Source organism: Oncorhynchus keta, chromosome 1 (genome assembly GCF_023373465.1).
Source record: "Oncorhynchus keta strain PuntledgeMale-10-30-2019 chromosome 1, Oket_V2, whole genome shotgun sequence".
NCBI classification, from domain to species: Eukaryota; Metazoa; Chordata; class Actinopteri; order Salmoniformes; family Salmonidae; genus Oncorhynchus; species Oncorhynchus keta.
This window is the reverse complement of record NC_068421.1, coordinates 5,519,981-5,539,858: the sequence shown is the minus strand read 5'-3', so window position 1 is coordinate 5,539,858 and position 19,878 is coordinate 5,519,981. Positions and strand designations below refer to the sequence as shown.

The window sequence follows — 19,878 nt, the reverse complement described above, 5'->3', positions numbered from 1 at the left end:
CCCTAGCCCTCAACATGGGGGGTCAACATATGAGCACGGGGTTGTGTGAGACCCTAGCCCTCAACATGGGGGTCAACATATGAGCACGGGGTTGTGTGAGACCCTAGCCCTCAACATGGGGGGGGGGGTCAACATATGAGCACGGGGTTGTGTGAGACCCTAGCCCTCAACATGGGGGGGTCAACATATGAGCACGGGGTTGTGTATGCTCCGCCACAGTCTAATGATCTGCCGCGGGCTCCGCCGGTGCACCAGCAGCAGTTCCTTATGGACGCACGGGTTCTCCCGGTCCTGCTCGCGAATGTCAAACGTCTGGAAGCCATCGTGTGCCTCCGGCAGTATTCCCAGTGCGTTGAAGCACATCCCAGAGTAAACATCGTCGATGGGGTAGAAAGGGAGGAACTTGGAGACGCCGTAAAGCGGTCCGATCAACGACCCCGAGAAGAGGTAACCGCCTCCCCCGGCGTACGCAGGGTAAGGTCCGTCGTAGAAGGTCGGGGGGATGTAGTACTTGCTCTTAGAGTCGCGGAGGGGACTAGCAGTGGAGATGATCTGGCCCAGGTAGAGCGTTGAGTTCTTGTTCGGCTCCAGGGACTGCAGGTAGCCCAGTATGGCCTCAGTGTTGGCGAAGACGTCGTCGTCCCCTTTAAAGACAAAGGAGACTTTAGGACAGCGGCTCAGGACCCACCTGTAGAACACCTGCTCCTTTAGCGTGAGGTTGAAGAACGAGTCGTGGAAGTCCCATTGGAGGAGGTCGCCGTGGTGACGCGCCTCAAGCACCAGTAGCTGGCTCAGGTCGGGCTCGTCCAATGACGAGGATCCCAGCAGGAACACTATACGAACTCGGACCCCTCCTCCATACAGCGCTTCTCGCCCCCACGTCTCCCGTACCGCCTGTCTCTGCTCAAAGTTCCTCGGGGTCGACTTGATGGCGAAGAGGAGGAAGGTTTCTCCGTCTCCCGAGGTGCACTTCTCTGGTTGGTCAATCAGGATAGGAGGGTTTCTACACTCCATCCCAAGCAGGAAGTCCTGGTGGAGTTCTGGATAGGAAGTAAAGTCATGAATGTTTGTCCGCAGCTGCTCGGAGTCGTGTCGGCAATGGGACCAGTCCAGTGCCTCCGGTCTTGTTGAGTTCCCCCCGTTGTCCAGTCGTCTGATGCCAGAGTAAAGAACACGGTTCCAATAGGCTGTGTTCTGAGGTACAGCCTTCTTGAGGGCGGCAAAGACAGCAGCTTGGTGGAGATCAGGAGTAGGTGTAACAGTGACCTGAATGGGGACACTTTTTGTACTGTCCTTGGTAAGGGTCAGTCTGGGGTAAGTTGGGACCGGCTTGGTGGACAGTGTTTCAAAGCTGATCTCAGACCTGGGGTTGGCTGAGACTTCCAGTAGAGCTCTGTGTCTGTGGGCCAGATGGAGGTTGAGTGAGGAGTACAAGAAGATGAGGCAGAGGCTGCACAGGAAGGCCATGACGACGAGGGCCTTTATACGTCTCATCCTCTGGGTCCTGGATGGGGTTCACCTGCAGTACAGCATGGGAGTGGGAGGGTTCTAGAATGAGGCAGGATTCTAGAATGGAGGCAGGGTTCTAGGAAGAGAACCATCCAGATATTCCAGACAATCCTGTTTGGTGATTCTTCAGTGCCTGTTGTCTTGTGTTTGCCTGGTGACGAGAAAGAAAACAAAATCTTGTGTTCATTTTCTGTCTAGTTGTAAAGGCACTTGTCTTTCACAGCTTAGTAAAGAATCCAAACTATCTGCCATCAAATGGTCTTTTAAGTCTTCTATCCCTCTGTTTGGCTATAGGCTAATCTCAGTACTATGTTCCAAAGCCTTAGCTTGCTACAATGACTTCTGTCAAAGGGCAAGTGGTGGACACAAAAGGAAAACTAAACGAGTTGGCTGATTTGCAGAAACTAAAAGTCGAGCAGGAAGACAGTCAAATGGAGAGTGTAGAGGTTTTCCTGTGGTTTATACTGTGGTCTAAATGTGTCACGAGAGAAAGAACAACTGCTGTGTGCTGATAAAGACTAAAAACAAATCCAACATAACCCAGAAACAGTGTTGAACATGAGGATAATAGATGAGGTTTAAGATGAGGCTAGTCAATTCCAGAGTAATACTTTAACTGGAATAGGTGGGAGATCAAACTGGACAGGTAAGTAGAATTGTATCAATAAAACGTTATTTGTGTAGGAGATTCCAATTCCATTTCAAAATGTAACCAGCAAGCTACACTGGAGAGAGGGCAACATGTAGTGTATTCAGGCCACACTGGAGACAGGGCAACATGTAGTGTATTCAGGCTACACTGGAGAGAGGGCAACATGTAGTGTATTCAGGCCACACTGGAGACAGGGCAACATGTAGTGTATTCAGGCTACACTGGAGAGAGGGCAACATGTAGTGTATTCAGGCTACACTGGAGAGAGGGCAACATGTAGTGTATTCAGGCCACACTGGAGACAGGGCAACATGTAGTGTATTCAGGCTACACTGGAGAGAGGGCAACATGTATAGTGTATTCAGGCTACACTGGAGAGAGGGCAACATGTATAGTGTATTCAGGCTACACTGGAGAGAGGGCAACATGTGTAGTGTATTCAGGCTACACTGGAGAGAGGGCAACATGTGTAGTGTATTCAGGCTACACTGGAGAGAGGGCAACATGTAGTGTATTCAGGCTACACTGGAGAGAGGGCAACATGTAGTGTATTCAGGCTACACTGGAGAGAGGGCAACATGTAGTGTATTCAGGCTACACTGGAGAGAGGGCAACATGTAGTGTATTCAGGCTACACTGGAGAGAGGGCAACATGTAGTGTATTCAGGCTACACTGGAGAGAGGGCAACATGTATAGTGTATTCAGGCCACACTGGAGAGAGGGCAACATGTAGTGTATTCAGGCTACACTGGAGAGAGGGCAACATGTAGTGTATTCAGGCTACACTGGAGAGAGGGCAACATGTATAGTGTATTCAGGCTACACTGGAGAGAGGGCAACATGTATAGTGTATTCAGGCTACACCGGAGAGAGGGCAACATGTATAGTGTATTCAGGCTACACCGGAGAGAGGGCAACATGTATAGTGTATTCAGGCTACACTGGAGAGAGGGCAACATGTAGTGTATTCAGGCTACACTGGAGAGAGGGCAACATGTATAGTGTATTCAGGCTACACTGGAGAGAGGGCAACATGTAGTGTATTCAGGCTACACTGGAGAGAGGGCAACATGTAGTGTATTCAGGCTACACTGGAGAGAGGGCAACATGTATAGTGTATTCAGGCTACACTGGAGAGAGGGCAACATGTAGTGTATTCAGGCTACACTGGAGAGAGGGCAACATGTATAGTGTATTCAGGCCACACTGGAGAGAGGGCAACATGTATAGTGTATTCAGGCTACACTGGAGAGAGGGCAACATGTAGTGTATTCAGGCTACACTGGAGAGAGGGCAACATGTATAGTGTATTCAGGCTACACCGGAGAGAGGGCAACATGTAGTGTATTCAGGCTACACCGGAGAGAGGGCAACATGTATAGTGTATTCAGGCTACACCGGAGACAGGGCAACATGTATAGTGTATTCAGGCTACACTGGAGAGAGGGCAACATGTAGTGTATTCAGGCTACACTGGAGAGAGGGCAACATGTATAGTGTATTCAGGCCACACTGGAGAGAGGGCAACATGTAGTGTATTCAGGCTACACTGGAGAGAGGGCAACATGTATAGTGTATTCAGGCCACACTGGAGAGAGGGCAACATGTATAGTGTATTCAGGCCACACTGGAGAGAGGGCAACATGTATAGTGTATTCAGGCTACACTGGAGAGAGGGCAACATGTATAGTGTATTCAGGCTACACTGGAGAGAGGGCAACATGTATAGTGTATTCAGGCTACACTGGAGAGAGGGCAACATGTGTAGTGTATTCAGGCTACACTGGAGAGAGGGCAACATGTATAGTGTATTCAGGCTACACTGGAGAGAGGGCAACATGTATAGTGTATTCAGGCCACACTGGAGAGAGGGCAACATGTATAGTGTATTCAGGCCACACTGGAGAGAGGGCAACATGTATAGTGTATTCAGGCCACACTGGAGAGAGGGCAACATGTAGTGTATTCAGGCCACACTGGAGAGAGGGCAACATGTAGTGTATTCAGGCCACACTGGAGAGAGGGCAACATGTAGTGTATTCAGGCCACACTGGAGAGAGGGCAACATGTATAGTGTATTCAGGCTACACTGGAGAGAGGGCAACATGTAGTGTATTCAGACTACACTGGAGAGAGGGCAACATGTAGTGTATTCAGGCCACACTGGAGAGAGGGCAACATGTAGTGTATTCAGGCCACACTGGAGAGAGGGCAACATGTAGTGTATTCAGGCCACACTGGAGACAGGGCAACATGTAGTGTATTCAGGCCACACTGGAGAGAGGGCAACATGTAGTGTATTCAGGCTACACTGGAGAGAGGGCAACATGTAGTGTATTCAGGCTACACTGGAGAGAGGGCAACATGTATAGTGTATTCAGGCTACACTGGAGAGAGGGCAACATGTAGTGTATTCAGGCTACACTGGAGAGAGGGCAACATGTATAGTGTATTCAGGCTACACTGGAGAGAGGGCAACATGTAGTGTATTCAGACTACACTGGAGAGAGGGCAACATGTAGTGTATTCAGGCCACACTGGAGAGAGGGCAACATGTAGTGTATTCAGGCTACACTGGAGAGAGGGCAACATGTAGTGTATTCAGGCTACACTGGAGAGAGGGCAACATGTATAGTGTATTCAGGCTACACTGGAGAGAGGGCAACATGTAGTGTATTCAGGCTACACTGGAGAGAGGGCAACATGTAGTGTATTCAGGCCACACTGGAGAGAGGGCAACATGTATAGTGTATTCAGGCTACACTGGAGAGAGGGCAACATGTAGTGTATTCAGGCCACACTGGAGAGAGGGCAACATGTATAGTGTATTCAGGCTACACTGGAGAGAGGGCAACATGTAGTGTATTCAGGCTACACTGGAGAGAGGGCAACATGTAGTGTATTCAGGCTACACTGGAGAGAGGGCAACATGTAGTGTATTCAGGCCACACTGGAGAGAGGGCAACATGTATAGTGTATTCAGGCTACACTGGAGAGAGGGCAACATGTAGTGTATTCAGGCCACACTGGAGAGAGGGCAACATGTATAGTGTATTCAGGCTACACTGGAGAGAGGGCAACATGTAGTGTATTCAGGCTACACTGGAGAGAGGGCAACATGTAGTGTATTCAGGCTACACTGGAGAGAGGGCAACATGTAGTGTATTCAGGCTACACTGGAGAGAGGGCAACATGTAGTGTATTCAGGCTACACTGGAGAGAGGGCAACATGTAGTGTATTCAGGCTACACTGGAGAGAGGGCAACATGTAGTGTATTCAGGCTACACTGGAGAGAGGGCAACATGTAGTGTATTCAGGCTACACTGAGAGAGTAGGTATTCAGGCTGGAGAAGGGCAACATGTAGTGTATTCAGGCTACACTGGAGAGAGGGCAACATGTAGTGTATTCAGGCTACACTGGAGAGAGGGCAACATGTATAGTGTATTCAGGCTACACTGGAGAGAGGGCAACATGTAGTGTATTCAGGCTACACTGGAGAGAGGGCAACATGTAGTGTATTCAGGCCACACTGGAGAGAGGGCAACATGTATAGTGTATTCAGGCTACACTGGAGAGAGGGCAACATGTATAGTGTATTCAGGCTACACTGGAGAGAGGGCAACATGTAGTGTATTCAGGCTACACTGGAGAGAGGGCAACATGTAGTGTATTCAGGCTACACTGGAGAGAGGGCAACATGTATAGTGTATTCAGGCTACACTGGAGAGAGGGCAACATGTAGTGTATTCAGGCTACACTGGAGAGAGGGCAACATGTAGTGTATTCAGGCTACACTGGAGAGAGGGCAACATGTAGTGTATTCAGGCTACACTGGAGAGAGGGCAACATGTAGTGTATTCAGGCTACACTGGAGAGAGGGCAACATGTAGTGTATTCAGGCTACACTGGAGAGAGGGCAACATGTAGTGTATTCAGGCTACACTGGAGAGAGGGCAACATGTAGTGTATTCAGGCTACACTGGAGAGAGGGCAACATGTAGTGTATTCAGGCTACACTGGAGAGAGGGCAACATGTAGTGTATTCAGGCTACACTGGAGAGAGGGCAACATGTAGTGTATTCAGGCTACACTGGAGAGAGGGCAACATGTAGTGTATTCAGGCCACACTGGAGAGAGGGCAACATGTATAGTGTATTCAGGCTACACTGGAGAGAGGGCAACATGTAGTGTATTCAGGCCACACTGGAGAGAGGGCAACATGTAGTGTATTCAGGCCACACTGGAGAGAGGGCAACATGTAGTGTATTCAGGCCACACTGGAGAGAGGGCAACATGTATAGTGTATTCAGGCCACACTGGAGAGAGGGCAACATGTAGTGTATTCAGGCTACACTGGAGAGAGGGCAACATGTATAGTGTATTCAGACCCCTTCCCTTTGCCACATTACAGCCTTATTTTCTAAAATGTATACACTTATTAATTTGTCAAATTTGACACAAAATACCCTGTTGGGTTCTGAGAATATGTAAGGACCCTGGGTATATAATACCTGACATACATATTCATGTCACAGCGGGAGAGAGAGTAATGTACAGGTGAAGGCGGAAGTTTAAATACACCTGAGCCAAATACATTTAAACTCAGACATTTAGTCCTAGTTAAAATTCCTTGTCTTAAGTCAGTTAGGATCACCACTTGATTGTAAAAATGTGAAATGTCAGAATAATATTTAGAGTGAATGATTTCTTTCAGCTTTTATTTATTTCGTCACATTCCCAGTGGGTCAGAAGTTTACATACACTCAATTAGTATTTGGTAGCATTGCCTTTAAATTGTTTAACTTGGGTCAAACATTCTGGGTAGCCTTCCACAAAATGTTGGGTGAATTTTGGCCCATTCCTCCTGACAGAGCTGGTGTAACTGAGTCAGGTTTGTAGGCCTCCCTGCTCCCACGCGCTTTTTCAGTTCAACCCACAAATGTTCTATAGAATTGAGGTCGTGAAGTGCACCAGTCCCTCCTGCAGCAAAGCACCCCCACAACATGATGCTGCCTCCCCCGTGCTTCGCGGTTGGGATGGTGTTCTTCAGCTTGCAAGCCTCCCCCTTTTTCCTCCAAACATAACGATGGTCATTATAGCCAAACAGTTCTATTTTTGTTCCATCAGACCGGAGGACATTTCTCCCAAAATACGATCTTTGTCCCAATGTTCAGTTGCAAACCGTAGTCTGGCTTTTTAATGGCGGTTTTGGAGCAGTGGCTTCTTCCTTGCTGAGCGGCCTTTCAGGTTATGTCAATATAGGACTGGTTTTACTGTGGATATAGATACTTTTGTACCTGTTTCCTCCAGCATCTTCACAAGGTCCTTTGCTGTTGTTCTGGGATTGAGTTGTAATTTTCGCAAAAAAGTACGTTCATCTCTAGGAGACAGAACGCGTCTCCTTCCTGAGCGGTATTGCGGCTGCGTGGTCCCATGGTTTATACTTGCGTACTATTGTTTGTACAGATGAACGTGGTACCTTCAGACGTTTGGAAATTGCTCCCAAGGATGAACCAGACTTGTGGTGGTCTACAATTTATTTTCTTAGGTCTTGGCTGATTCCCAATGATGTCAAGCAAAGTGGCACTGAGTTTGAAGGTAGGCCTTGAAATACATCCACAGGTACACTTCCAATTGACTCAAATGATGTCAATTAGCCTATCAGAAGCTTCTAAAGCCATGACATCATTTTCTCTAATTTTGTAAGCTTTAAACATTTTTAAAAAAGGTAGTGTCAACTTAGTGAATTTAAACTTCTGGAATTGTGATACAATGAATTATAAGTGAAATAATCTGTCTGTAAACAATAGTTGGAAAAATGACTTGTGTCGTGCACAAAGTAGATGTCCTAACAGACTTGCCAAAACTATAGTTCGTTAACAAGACATTTGTGGAGTGTATGTAAACTAGTTTTAATGACTCCAACCTAAGTGTATGTAAACTAGTTTTAATGACTCCAACCTGAGTGTATGTAAACTAGTTTTAATGACTCCAACCTAAGTGTATGTAAACTTCAGACTTCAACTGTATACAATACATGTACATTATGTCAGGATATTTTACTGTTAACCATCAGGGATCCTCTGAGAGGAGAAGAGACACAGTCTGGTACCAGTCACCATGACAGCCGTGAGATGGGGAGGAATGAGCACTTTGGGGTGAGAGGTCAGGTCAGATGAAGCGAGGAAGAACAGATATCACTAAGGTTATGTCTAGCAACAGAGATGCATTGGCTGTTCAGATGTGTAGGAGGAGACTCAGGAGGACCAGATATCACCAATGTTCTGCCTAGCAACAGAGATGCATTGGCTGTTCAGATGTGTAGGAGGAGACTCAGGAGGACCAGATATCACCAATGTTCTGCCTAGCAACAGAGATGCATTGGCTGTTCAGATGTGTAGGAGGAGACTCAGCATAGGAGAACGGGTTCTATATCAGTGTGTGTGTGTGAATATGGTCTTTTTCGATTCAGCTGCTCGATCCTTCGGGAAGAATAAACGTAATAACAAACGTTTAGTTCTTGAGTTGAGTTCTTACTCTAATAATTAAAACCTATCCAGCCCATAATGACAAAGCAAAAACAGGTTTTCAGAAATGTATTCAGACTCTTTGCTCAGGTTCATCCTGTTTCCATTGATCATCTTTGAGATGTTTCTACAACTTTGATTGAAGTCCACCTGTGGTCAATTCAATTGATTGGAAAGGCACAGACCATATAAAAAGGTCCCACAGTTGACAGTCAGAGAAGAAAAACAACCCATGAGGTTAAAGGAATTGTCTGTAGAGCTCCGAGACAGGATTGTGTCGAGGCACAGATCTGGGGAAGGGGACCAAAACATTTCTGCAGCCTTGAAGGTCCCCAAGATCTGACACTCATGGTAGGGCTTGCAAATCATTACAGACTACAAATGGAAGCACAGCTGAGACTACCAGACAAGCTAAACTACTTCTATGCTTGCTTCAAGACAAATGACACTGAAACATGCATGAGAGCACCAGCTGTTCTGGAAGACTGATCACGCTGTCCGCGGCTGATGTGACTACGACCTTTAAACAGGTCAACATTGACAAGGCCGCAGGGCCAGACGGATTACCAGGACGTGTACTGCGAGCAGGTGCTGACCAAATGGCAAGTGTCTTCACTGACATTTTCAACCTCTGAGACTGTAATACCAACATGTTTTAAGCAGACCACCATAGTGCCTGTGAACAAGACCACCAAGGTAACCTACCTAATTGACTACCGACCCGTAGCACTCACGTCCGTAGCCATGAAGCGCTCCGAAAAGCTATTCATGGCTCACATCAACACTATCATCCCAGAAACCCTAGACCCACTCCAATTTGCATACCGCCCAAACAGATCCACAGATGATGCAATCTCTATTGCACTCCACACTGGTCTTTCCCAGCTGGACAAAAGGAACACCTATGTGAGAATGCTGTTCATTGACTACAGCTCAGCATTCAACACCACAGTGCCCTCAAAGCTCATCACTAAGCTAAGGACCCTGGGACTAAACCACTCTCTCTGCAACTGGACCCTGGACTTTGATGGGCCGCCCCCAGGTGGTGAGGGTAGATAACAACACATCCACCATGCTGATCCCCAACACAGCGGGCCCTCTAAATGTCCTTGAGTGGCCCAGTCAGACTCCGGACTTGAATCCAATCAAACATCTCTAGAGAGACCTGAAAATAGCTGTGCAGCGACGCTCCCCATCCAACCTGACAGAGCTTGAGAGGATCTGCAGAGAAGAATGAGAGACACTCCCCAAATACAGGTGTGCCAAGCTTGTAGCGTCATACCCAAGAAGACTCAATGCTGTAATCACTGCCAAAGGTGCTTCAACAAAGTACTGAGTAAAGAGTCTGAATACTTATGCAAATATGATTTTTTTTTTTTTTTTTAAATGCTTTGTCATTATGGGGTATTGTGATGTCATTATGGGGTATTGTGATGTCATTATGGGGTATTGTGTGTAGATTGATGAGGGGAGGAAAACAATTTAATCCATTTTAGATTAAGACTAAAATAAAACGTGGAAAAAGTAAAGGGGTCTGAGTACTTTCCAAATAAATAAATAAATAAATATCAAGAGCGTATTCATGTAAATAAAAAGGTGGTTGAACAGTTAGAATATCTAGAGAGGACTGCACCTTGTGTACTCTCCACTCACCTCACCTGTGAGTCATTAGGAACTCCTACAGGCAGAGTAATCAACCGTTCTCATTCCTGAGGGGCCAGCTAGAGTCAACACCTAGAGAACAGAGGCTTTTGCATCCTACATGGCACCCTATCCCCTACACGGCACCCTATCCCCTACACTGCACCCTATCCCCTACACTGCACCCTACACTGCACCCTATTCCCTACATGAAACCCTATTCCCTACATGAAACCCTATTCCCTACATGGCACCCTATTTAATACACTACTTTTGACCAGGGTTTGGGACACAACCAGGACCTTGTGTGTTATTGTGAGAGAGGAGAAGGAGGGAGAGGAGAAGGAGGGAGGTAGTGTTTGTTATTGTGAGAGAGGAGAAAGAGGGAGAGGATAAGGAGGGAGGGGGGTAGTGTTTGTTATTGTGAGAGAGGAGAAAGAGGGATGGAGAGAAGGAGGGAGAGAGGGAAGGAGGGAGAGAGGGAAGGAGGGAGAGAGGGAAGGAGGGAGAGAGGGAAGGAGGGAGAGAGGGAAGGAGGGAGAGAGGGAAGGAGGGAGAGAGGGAAGGAGGGAGAGAGGGGGAGGGAGAGGGAGAGGAGGGAGAGGGAGGGAGGAGAGAGGGAGAGAGGGAGAGAGGGAGAGAAGGAGGGAGGGAGGGAGAGAAGGAGGGAGGGAGGGAGAGAAGGAGGGAGGGAGAGAGAGAAGGAGGGAGGGAGAGAAGGAGGGAGGGAGGGAGGGGTAATACCTTGACTGTCGTTAAGGAAAAGGCACCATCCACTTGCCCAGATTAAAAAGATTGAAATGGAAAATAATAGTTGTACAGCATCCATAGAACACGGAGATATATAACGACACAGATCAAACTAACCCACCGCCAGGCAGATATAACGACACAGATCAAACTAACCCACCGCCAGGCAGATAGAACACAGATCAAACTAACCCACCGCCAGGCAGATATAACGACACAGATCAAACTAACCCACCGCCAGGCAGATATAACGACACAGATCAAACTAACCCACCGCCAGGCAGATATAACGACACAGATCAAACTAACCCACCGCCAGGCAGATATAACGACACAGATCAAACTAACCCACCGCCAGGCAGATATAACGACACAGATCAAACTAACCCACCGCCAGGCAGATATAACGACACAGATCAAACTAACCCACCGCCAGGCAGATATAACGACACAGATCAAACTAACCCACCGCCAACACAGATTCAACAGGTGCCACCGCCAGGCAGAGTGAGACATGGGAAAGGTCACCTGACCAACGAATCGATTTGTAGGTTAAGCAGTTACTAGGTAATAGTCTTCACAGAACGTTTCTCTGAAGGGGATTTACTTTGTCTTTTCTTTATAATTTTTTTAAATTTTTTTTTTTTAAATAGCTTAGTCATGTGGTTGGGTTAATAATTTAACAACAAATATTATTTCCAAGGGGAGTCCCGACATAAAATAACTGTATTGCACCAATCAAAGCCCTACCGACAATAACCTCGTTTAAATTAGTCAAAAGTTGGCTAATGACCGAACAGTAAAACAATGGTTCATGTCTACGTCTCTGTAACTGTACATGTAGCTATGTAAACTAGGGACCGTGCGCTCAAATAAGTGACTATCGTGCAATCTCGGTGACGTTTTTAAAAGAAAAGTATATTGGACTGTGAATAATATGTCAGTCTGTCCGAGCGACCAATCGTAGACGAATCCGTCTTTGTAACCTCGAATTAAATATGTTAGAATTAAAATAATTATATGGGGGTAGATGGATTTAGTTTAGTAGCTCCAACTTCATTATAATATTGTTTCTGGCGATAAATGTCTTTAGGCATAGTTCAAATGCAATATTTTACAACATAATTAGTACACAACGGTTACAATTCACAGAAAGGTAGGGTGGGAAGAAAACGTTACTTACAGTCCGGGAACTTTTCCTCCAGTTCCTTCCTTTTCAGTGTCGGCTGATGAATCAGACGTCCCTACGGTGTCAAAAACGTTTTGTAGGCTGCATTTGATCAACCGCAGGACTGACAAGCAAACAGACTTCCCTTAATTATCTCAAGGAGTGGCAACAGCATATTTTCCGGCAAGCTCACACAGGCACAGGAGCTGCGACCAGCCCATAGAGAATGATAGAGGCCTCTAGTGGCCTAAAAGCCATTTTGCCATGGGCACTGCCATTGAAGGGCTTTCACCATGCTGTAGCCATTTTAAAGTAGTCAAGTTGGTGGGAATTCCTATGTGACGTAGTCTCAATGGCGCTGCCCATGCTGTCACAGGTGCTATAGCAGCACAGATGTAAAGAGGAGTCCTCTATCTAACTCTATGGCGCTGTCTTCTGCGTGCGTCGGATCCTACTGGGCAGGGTGGCAACATCAATTAACATGTCCAAACAACTGCCTATCACACTGAAAGATTCTCAATTGCATACTCCTCTGGTCCTCTCTCCTCGGAACAGGTTAGAGGGGCAGACCTCTGTCTTTCTCATCCAATTGGTTGAGGAGAGAGGACTCCAGGAGTATGCAATTGGTTGAGGAGAGAGGACTCCAGGAGTATGCAATTGGTTGAGGAGAGAGGACTCCAGGAGTATGCAATTGGTTGAGGAGAGAGGACTCCAGGAGTATGCAATTGGTTGAGGAGAGAGGACTCCAGGAGTATGCAATTGGTTGAGGAGAGAGGACTCCAGGAGTATGCAATTGGTTGAGGAGAGAGGACTCCAGGAGTATGCAATTGGTTGAGGAGAGAGGACTCCAGGAGTATGCAATTGGTTGAGGAGAGAGGACTCCAGGAGTATGCAATTGGTTGAGGAGAGAGGACTCCAGGAGTATGTAATTGGTTGAGGAGAGAGGACTCCAGGAGTATGCAATTGGTTGAGGAGAGAGGACTCCAGGAGTATGCAATTGGTTGAGGAGAGAGGACTCCAGGAGTATGCAATTGGTTGAGGAGAGAGGACTCCAGGAGTATGCAATTGGTTGAGGAGAGAGGACTCCAGGAGTATGCAATTGGTTGAGGAGAGAGGACTCCAGGAGTATGCAATTGGTTGAGGAGAGAGGACTCCAGGAGTATGCAATTGGTTGAGGAGAGAGGACTCCAGGAGTATGCAATTGGTTGAGGAGAGAGGACTCCAGGAGTATGCAATTGGTTGAGGAGAGAGGACTCCAGGAGTATGCAATTGGTTGAGGAGAGAGGACTCCAGGAGTATGCAATTGGTTGAGGAGAGAGGACTCCAGGAGTATGCAATTGGTTGAGGAGAGAGGACTCCAGGAGTATGCAATTGGTTGAGGAGAGAGGACTCCAGGAGTATGCAATTGGTTGAGGAGAGAGGACTCCAGGAGTATGCAATTGGTTGAGGAGAGAGGACTCCAGGAGTATGCAATTGGTTGAGGAGAGAGGACTCCAGGAGTATGCAATTGGTTGAGGAGAGAGGACTCCAGGAGTATGCAATTGGTTGAGGAGAGAGGACTCCAGGAGTATGCAATTGGTTGAGGAGAGAGGACTCCAGGAGTATGCAATTGGTTGAGGAGAGAGGACTCCAGGAGTATGCAATTGGTTGAGGAGAGAGGACTCCAGGAGTATGCAATTGGTTGAGGAGAGAGGACTCCAGGAGTATGCAATTGGTTGAGGAGAGAGGACTCCAGGAGTATGCAATTGGTTGAGGAGAGAGGACTCCAGGAGTATGCAATTGGTTGAGGAGAGAGGACTCCAGGAGTATGTAATTGGTTGAGGAGAGAGGACTCCAGGAGTATGCAATTGGTTGAGGAGAGAGGACTCCAGGAGTATGCAATTGGTTGAGGAGAGAGGACTCCAGGAGTATGCAATTGGTTGAGGAGAGAGGACTCCAGGAGTATGCAATTGGTTGAGGAGAGAGGACTCCAGGAGTATGCAATTGGTTGAGGAGAGAGGACTCCAGGAGTATGCAATTGGTTGAGGAGAGAGGACTCCAGGAGTATGCAATTGGTTGAGGAGAGAGGACTCCAGGAGTATGCAATTGGTTGAGGAGAGAGGACTCCAGGAGTATGCAATTGGTTGAGGAGAGAGGACTCCAGGAGTATGTAATTGGTTGAGGAGAGAGGACTCCAGGAGTATGTAATTGGTTGAGGAGAGAGGACTCCAGGAGTATGCAATTGGTTGAGGAGAGAGGACTCCAGGAGTATGCAATTGAAATTCCCCTATTGAATATCCAGCAATGGAGGCTGGTGGGATGAGATATAGGAGGACAGGTGTAACAGTTTAGCTTTCCGTCCCTCTCCTCACCCCATACCTGGGCTCGAACCAGGGACCCTCTGTACACATCGACAACAGTCACCCTCGAAGCATCGTTACCCATCGCTCCACAAAAGCCACAGCCCTTGCAGAGCAAGGGGAACCACTACTTCAAGGTCTCAGAGCGAGTGAAGTCACCGATTGAAACGCTATTTAGCGCGCACCACCACCGCTAACTAGCTAGTTAGCTAGTCACACCATTTACACAGGCTAGTTGTAATGGCTAAAATGTACTAAATGGAACGGGATGGAACGCTTGGTTTCCATGTGTTTGATACGTTTCACTTAAATCCATTCCAACCATTACAATGAGGCCGTCCTCCTATAGCTCCTCCCACCAGCCCCCTCTGATATGCAGGTAGCCTACGGATACAGACAGTCCTCGACTTCCTCGATCTGCCGCTCTCGCTCTCGTACATCTAAGTAGCCTATGGAATACCATTGGTGTGAGTCTTTAATACCCATAAAACCTAGCGGTCAAAAGGGGGAAATGAAAATCCATCCATTTTTCCCATAGTTTTTTTTTTTTTAATAGAAACACTTAAAATAAAGGGCTGTGTTTTGTGACGTAACCTGGAATGTTGTTTTGATAACCTTGTACATTTCTCTCGGAAATGGGGATTGGAAATCATTTCCGTTTGACCGCTAGGTGTTATGGGTATTATGACACCTCCACTGTGGGTCTCTATCTATTACTCTATTATTCTATTGCACAAATAAATTGCAGAAGAGGACGTTTTTTTTTATTTTTTTTTTTTATTTATTTCTCCTTTATTTAACCAGGTAGGCTAGTTGAGAACAAGTTCTTATTTGCAACTGTAACCTGGCCAAGATAAAGCAAAGCAGTGCGACACATACAACAACACAGAGTGTTGTTTACATGGAGTAAACAACAACACAGAGTTACACATGGAGTAAACAACAACACAGAGTTACACATGGAGTAAACACATGGAGTAAACACATGGAGTAAACAACAACACAGAGTTACACATGGAGTAAAACAACAACACAGAGTTACACATGGAGTAAACAACAACACAGAGTTACACATGGAGTAAACAACAACAGAGTTACACATGGAGTAAACAACAACACAGAGTTACACATGGAGTAAACAACAACACAGAGTTACACATGGAGTAAACAACAACACAGAGTTACACATGGAGTAAACAACAACACAGAGTTACACATGGAGTAAACAACAACACAGAGTTACACATGGAGTAAACAACAACACAGAGTTACACATGGAGTAAACAACAACACAGAGTTACACATGGAGTAAACAACAACACAGAGTTACACATGGAGTAAACAACAACACAGAGTTACACATGGAGTAAACAACAACACAGAATTACACATGGAGTAAACAACAACACAGAGTTACACATGGAGTAAACAACAACAGAGTTACACATGGAGTACAAACAAACATACAGTCAATAATACAGTAGAAAATGGTGGCAAAGTATTTACAATATAGCAAATAACCACTGAAATGGTAGATGTGCAGAGGATGAATGTGCAAGTTGAGATACTGGGGTGCAAATGAGCAAGATAAATAAATAAATACAGTATGGGGATGAGCTATGTACAGGTGCAGTGATCTGTGAGCTGCTCTGACAGCTGGTTCTTAAAGCCAGTGAGCCACAGACCCGTAGCACTCACGTTCGTAGCCATGACGTGCTTTGAAAGGCAGGTAATGGCAGGTAATGGCTCACATCAACACCATTATCCCAGAAACCCTAGACACACTCCAATTTGCATACCGCCCAAACAGTTCCACAGATGATGCAATCTCTATTGCACTCCACACTGGTCTTTCCTACCTGGACAAGAGGAACACCTCTGTGAGAATGCATGACGACAGCTCAGCGTTCAACACCATCGTGCCCTCAAAGCTCATCACCAAGCTAAGGATCCTGGGACTAAACACCTCCCTCTGCAACTGGATCCTGGACTTCCTGACGAGCCGCCTCCAGGTGGTGAGGGTAGGTAGCAACACATCTGCCACGCTGATCCTCAACACGGGGGGGCTCCTCAGGGGTGCGTGCTCAGTCCCCTCCTGTACTCCCTGTTCACCCACCACTGCGTTGGCAGGCACGACTCCAACGCCATCATTAAATTTGCAGACGACACAACAGTGGTAGGCCTGATCACCGACAACGATGAGACAGCCTATAGGGAGGAGGTCAGAGACCTGGCCGGGTGGTGCCAGAATAACAACCTATCCCTCAACGTAACCAAGACTACGGCGATGATTGTGGACTACAGGAAAAGGACCGAGCACGCCCCCATTCTCATCGATGGGGCTGTAGTGGAGCAGGTTGAGAGCTTCAAGTTCCTTGGTGTCCACATCAATGGTCCAAACACACCAAGACAGTCGTGAAGAGGGCACGACTACGCCTATTCCCCCTCAGGAGACTGAAAAGATTTGGCATGGGTCCTCAGATCCTCAAAAGGTTCTACAGCTGCACCAACGAGAGCATCCTGGTTGCACCACTGCCTGGTACGGTAACTGCTCGGCCTCCGACTGCAAAGGCACTACAGAGGGTAGTGCGTACGGCCCAGTACATCATTGGGGCAAAGCTGCCTGCCATCCAGGACCTCTACACCAGGCGGTGTCAGAGGAAGGCCCTAAAAATTGTCAAAGACCCCAGCCACAGACTGTTCCCTCTACTACCGCATGGCAAGCGGTACTGGAGTGCCAAGTCTAGGACAAAAAGGCTTCTCAACAGTTTTTACCCCCAAACCATAAGACTCCTGAACAGGTAATCAAATGGCTACTATTTGCATTGTGTGCCCCCCCCAACCCCTCTATTACACTGCTGCTACTCTGTTTATCATATATGCATAGCCACTTTAACTATACATTCATGTACATCAGTTGGCCCGACCAACCAGTGCTCCCGCACATTGGCTAACCGGGATATCTGCATTGTGTCCCACCAACCCCTCTTTTACACTACTGCTACTCTACTGTATATAGCCTCTCTACTGTATGTAGCCTCTCTACTGTATATAGCCTCTGTGTATAGCTGTATATAGCCTCTACTGTATATAGCCTCTCTACTGTATATAGCCTCTACTGTATATAGCCTCTCTACTGTATATAACCTCTACTGTATATAACCTCTACTGTATATAGCCTCTCTACTGTATATAGCCTCTCTACTGTATATAACCTCTACTGTATATAACCTCTACTGTATATAACCTCTCTACTGTATGTAGCCTCTCTACTGTATGTAGCCTCTCTACTGTATATAGCCTCTCTACTGTATATAACCTCTACTGTATATAACCTCTCTACTGTATGTAGCCTCTCTACTGTATGTAGCCTCTCTACTGTATATAGCCTCTCTACTGTATATAACCTCTCTACTGTATATAACCTCTCTACTGTATATAACCTCTCTACTGTATATAGCCTCTCCTGTATATAGCCTCTCTACTGTATATAGCCTCTCTACTGTATATAACCTCTCTACTGTATGTAGCCTCTCTACTGTATATAGCCTCTCTACTGTATATAGCCTCTCTACTGTATGTAGCCTCTCTACTGTATGTAACCTCTCTACTGTATATAACCTCTCTACTGTATATAACCTCTCTACTGTATATAGCCTCTCTACTGTATATAACCTCTCTACTGTATATAACCTCTCTACTGTATATAGCCCCTCTACTGTATATAACCTCTACTGTATATAACCTCTACTGTATATAACCTCTACTGTATATAACCTGTCTTTTTACTGTTTTATTTCTTTACTTACCTATTGTTCACCTAATACCTTTTTTTGCCCAATTGGTTAGAGCCTGTAAGTAAGCATTTCACTGTAAGGTCTACTACACCTGTTGTGTTCAGCATTTCACTGTAAGGTCTACTACACCTGTTGTATTCAGCATTTCACTGTGAGGTCTACTACACCTGTTGTGTTCAGCATTTCACTGTAAGGTCTACTACACCTGTTGTATTCAGCATTTCACTGTGAGGTCTACTACACCTGTTGTGTTCAGCATTTCACTGTGAGGTCTACTACACCTGTTGTATTCAACATTTCACTGTGAGGTCTACTACACCTGTTGTATTCAGCATTTCACTGTGAGGTCTACTACACCTGTTGTGTTCAGCATTTCACTGTAAGGTCTACTACACCTGTTGTATTCAGCATTTCACTGTGAGGTCTACTACACCTGTTGTATTCAGCATTTCACTGTGAGGTCTACTACACCTGTTGTGTTCAGCATTTCACTGTAAGGTCTACTACACCTGTTGTATTCAGCATTTCACTGTGAGGTCTACTACACCTGTTGTGTTCAGCATTTCACTGTGAGGTCTACTACACCTGTTGTATTCAGCATTTCACTGTGTGGTCTACTACACCTGTTGTGTTCAGCATTTCACTGTGTGGTCTACTACACCTGTTGTGTTCAGCATTTCACTGTAAGGTCTACTACACCTGTTGTGTTCAGCATTTCACTGTGTGGTCTACTACACCTGTTGTGTTCAGCATTTCACTGTAAGGTCTACTACACCTGTTGTATTCAGCATTTCACTGTGAGGTCTACTACACCTGTTGTGTTCAGCATTTCACTGTGAGGTCTACTACACCTGTTGTGTTCAGCATTTCACTGTGAGGTCTACTACACCTGTTGTATTCAGCATTTCACTGTGAGGTCTACTACACCTGTTGTATTCAGCATTTCACTGTGAGGTCTAGTACACCTGTTGTATTCAGCATTTCACTGTGAGGTCTACTACACCTGTTGTATTCAGCATTTCACTGTGAGGTCTACTACACCTGTTGTATTCAGCATTTCACTGTGAGGTCTACTACACCTGTTGTATTCAGCATTTCACTGTGAGGTCTACACCTGTTGTATTCACACCTGTTGTATTCAGCATTTCACTGTGAGGTCTACTACACCTGTTGTATTCAGCATTTCACTGTGAGGTCTACACACCTGTGTATTCAGCATTTCACTGTGAGGTCTACCTACACCTGTTGTATTCAGCATTTCACTGTGAGGTCTACTACACCTGTTGTATTCAGCATTTCACTGTCTACTACAGGTCTATTACACCTGAGGTCTAGTACACCTGTTGTATTCAGCATTTCACTGTGAGGTCTACTACACCTGTTGTATTCAGCATTTCACTCTAAGGTCTACTACACCTGTTGTATTCAGCATTTCACTGTGAGGTCTACTACACCTGTTGTATTCAGCATTTCACTGTGAGGTCTACTACAC

General features: G+C 46.2%; 1 protein-coding gene across 1 annotated transcript; it reads right to left on the bottom strand.

Moving 5' to 3' along the window:
• Window positions 1–16: 16 nt before the first annotated feature.
• On the bottom strand, window positions 17–12,713 carry b3gnt2l (UDP-GlcNAc:betaGal beta-1,3-N-acetylglucosaminyltransferase 2, like). Its single transcript, XM_035765142.2, has 2 exons — window positions 12,266–12,713; window positions 17–1,660 (listed from the first exon to the last, which is right to left on the bottom strand). Exon 2 carries the CDS (start codon window positions 1,492–1,494, stop codon window positions 181–183), a length of 1,314 nt encoding a protein of 437 aa, XP_035621035.1. The 5' UTR covers window positions 1,495–1,660; window positions 12,266–12,713; the 3' UTR covers window positions 17–180.
• Between the last annotated feature and the right edge of the window lie 7,165 nt (window positions 12,714–19,878).

Bases quoted from the DNA above. Each gene is read 5' to 3' on its own strand.
- b3gnt2l (XM_035765142.2), bottom strand. From the start codon at position 1,494: ATGAGACGTATAAAGGCCCTCGTCGTCATGGCCTTCCTGTGCAGCCTC.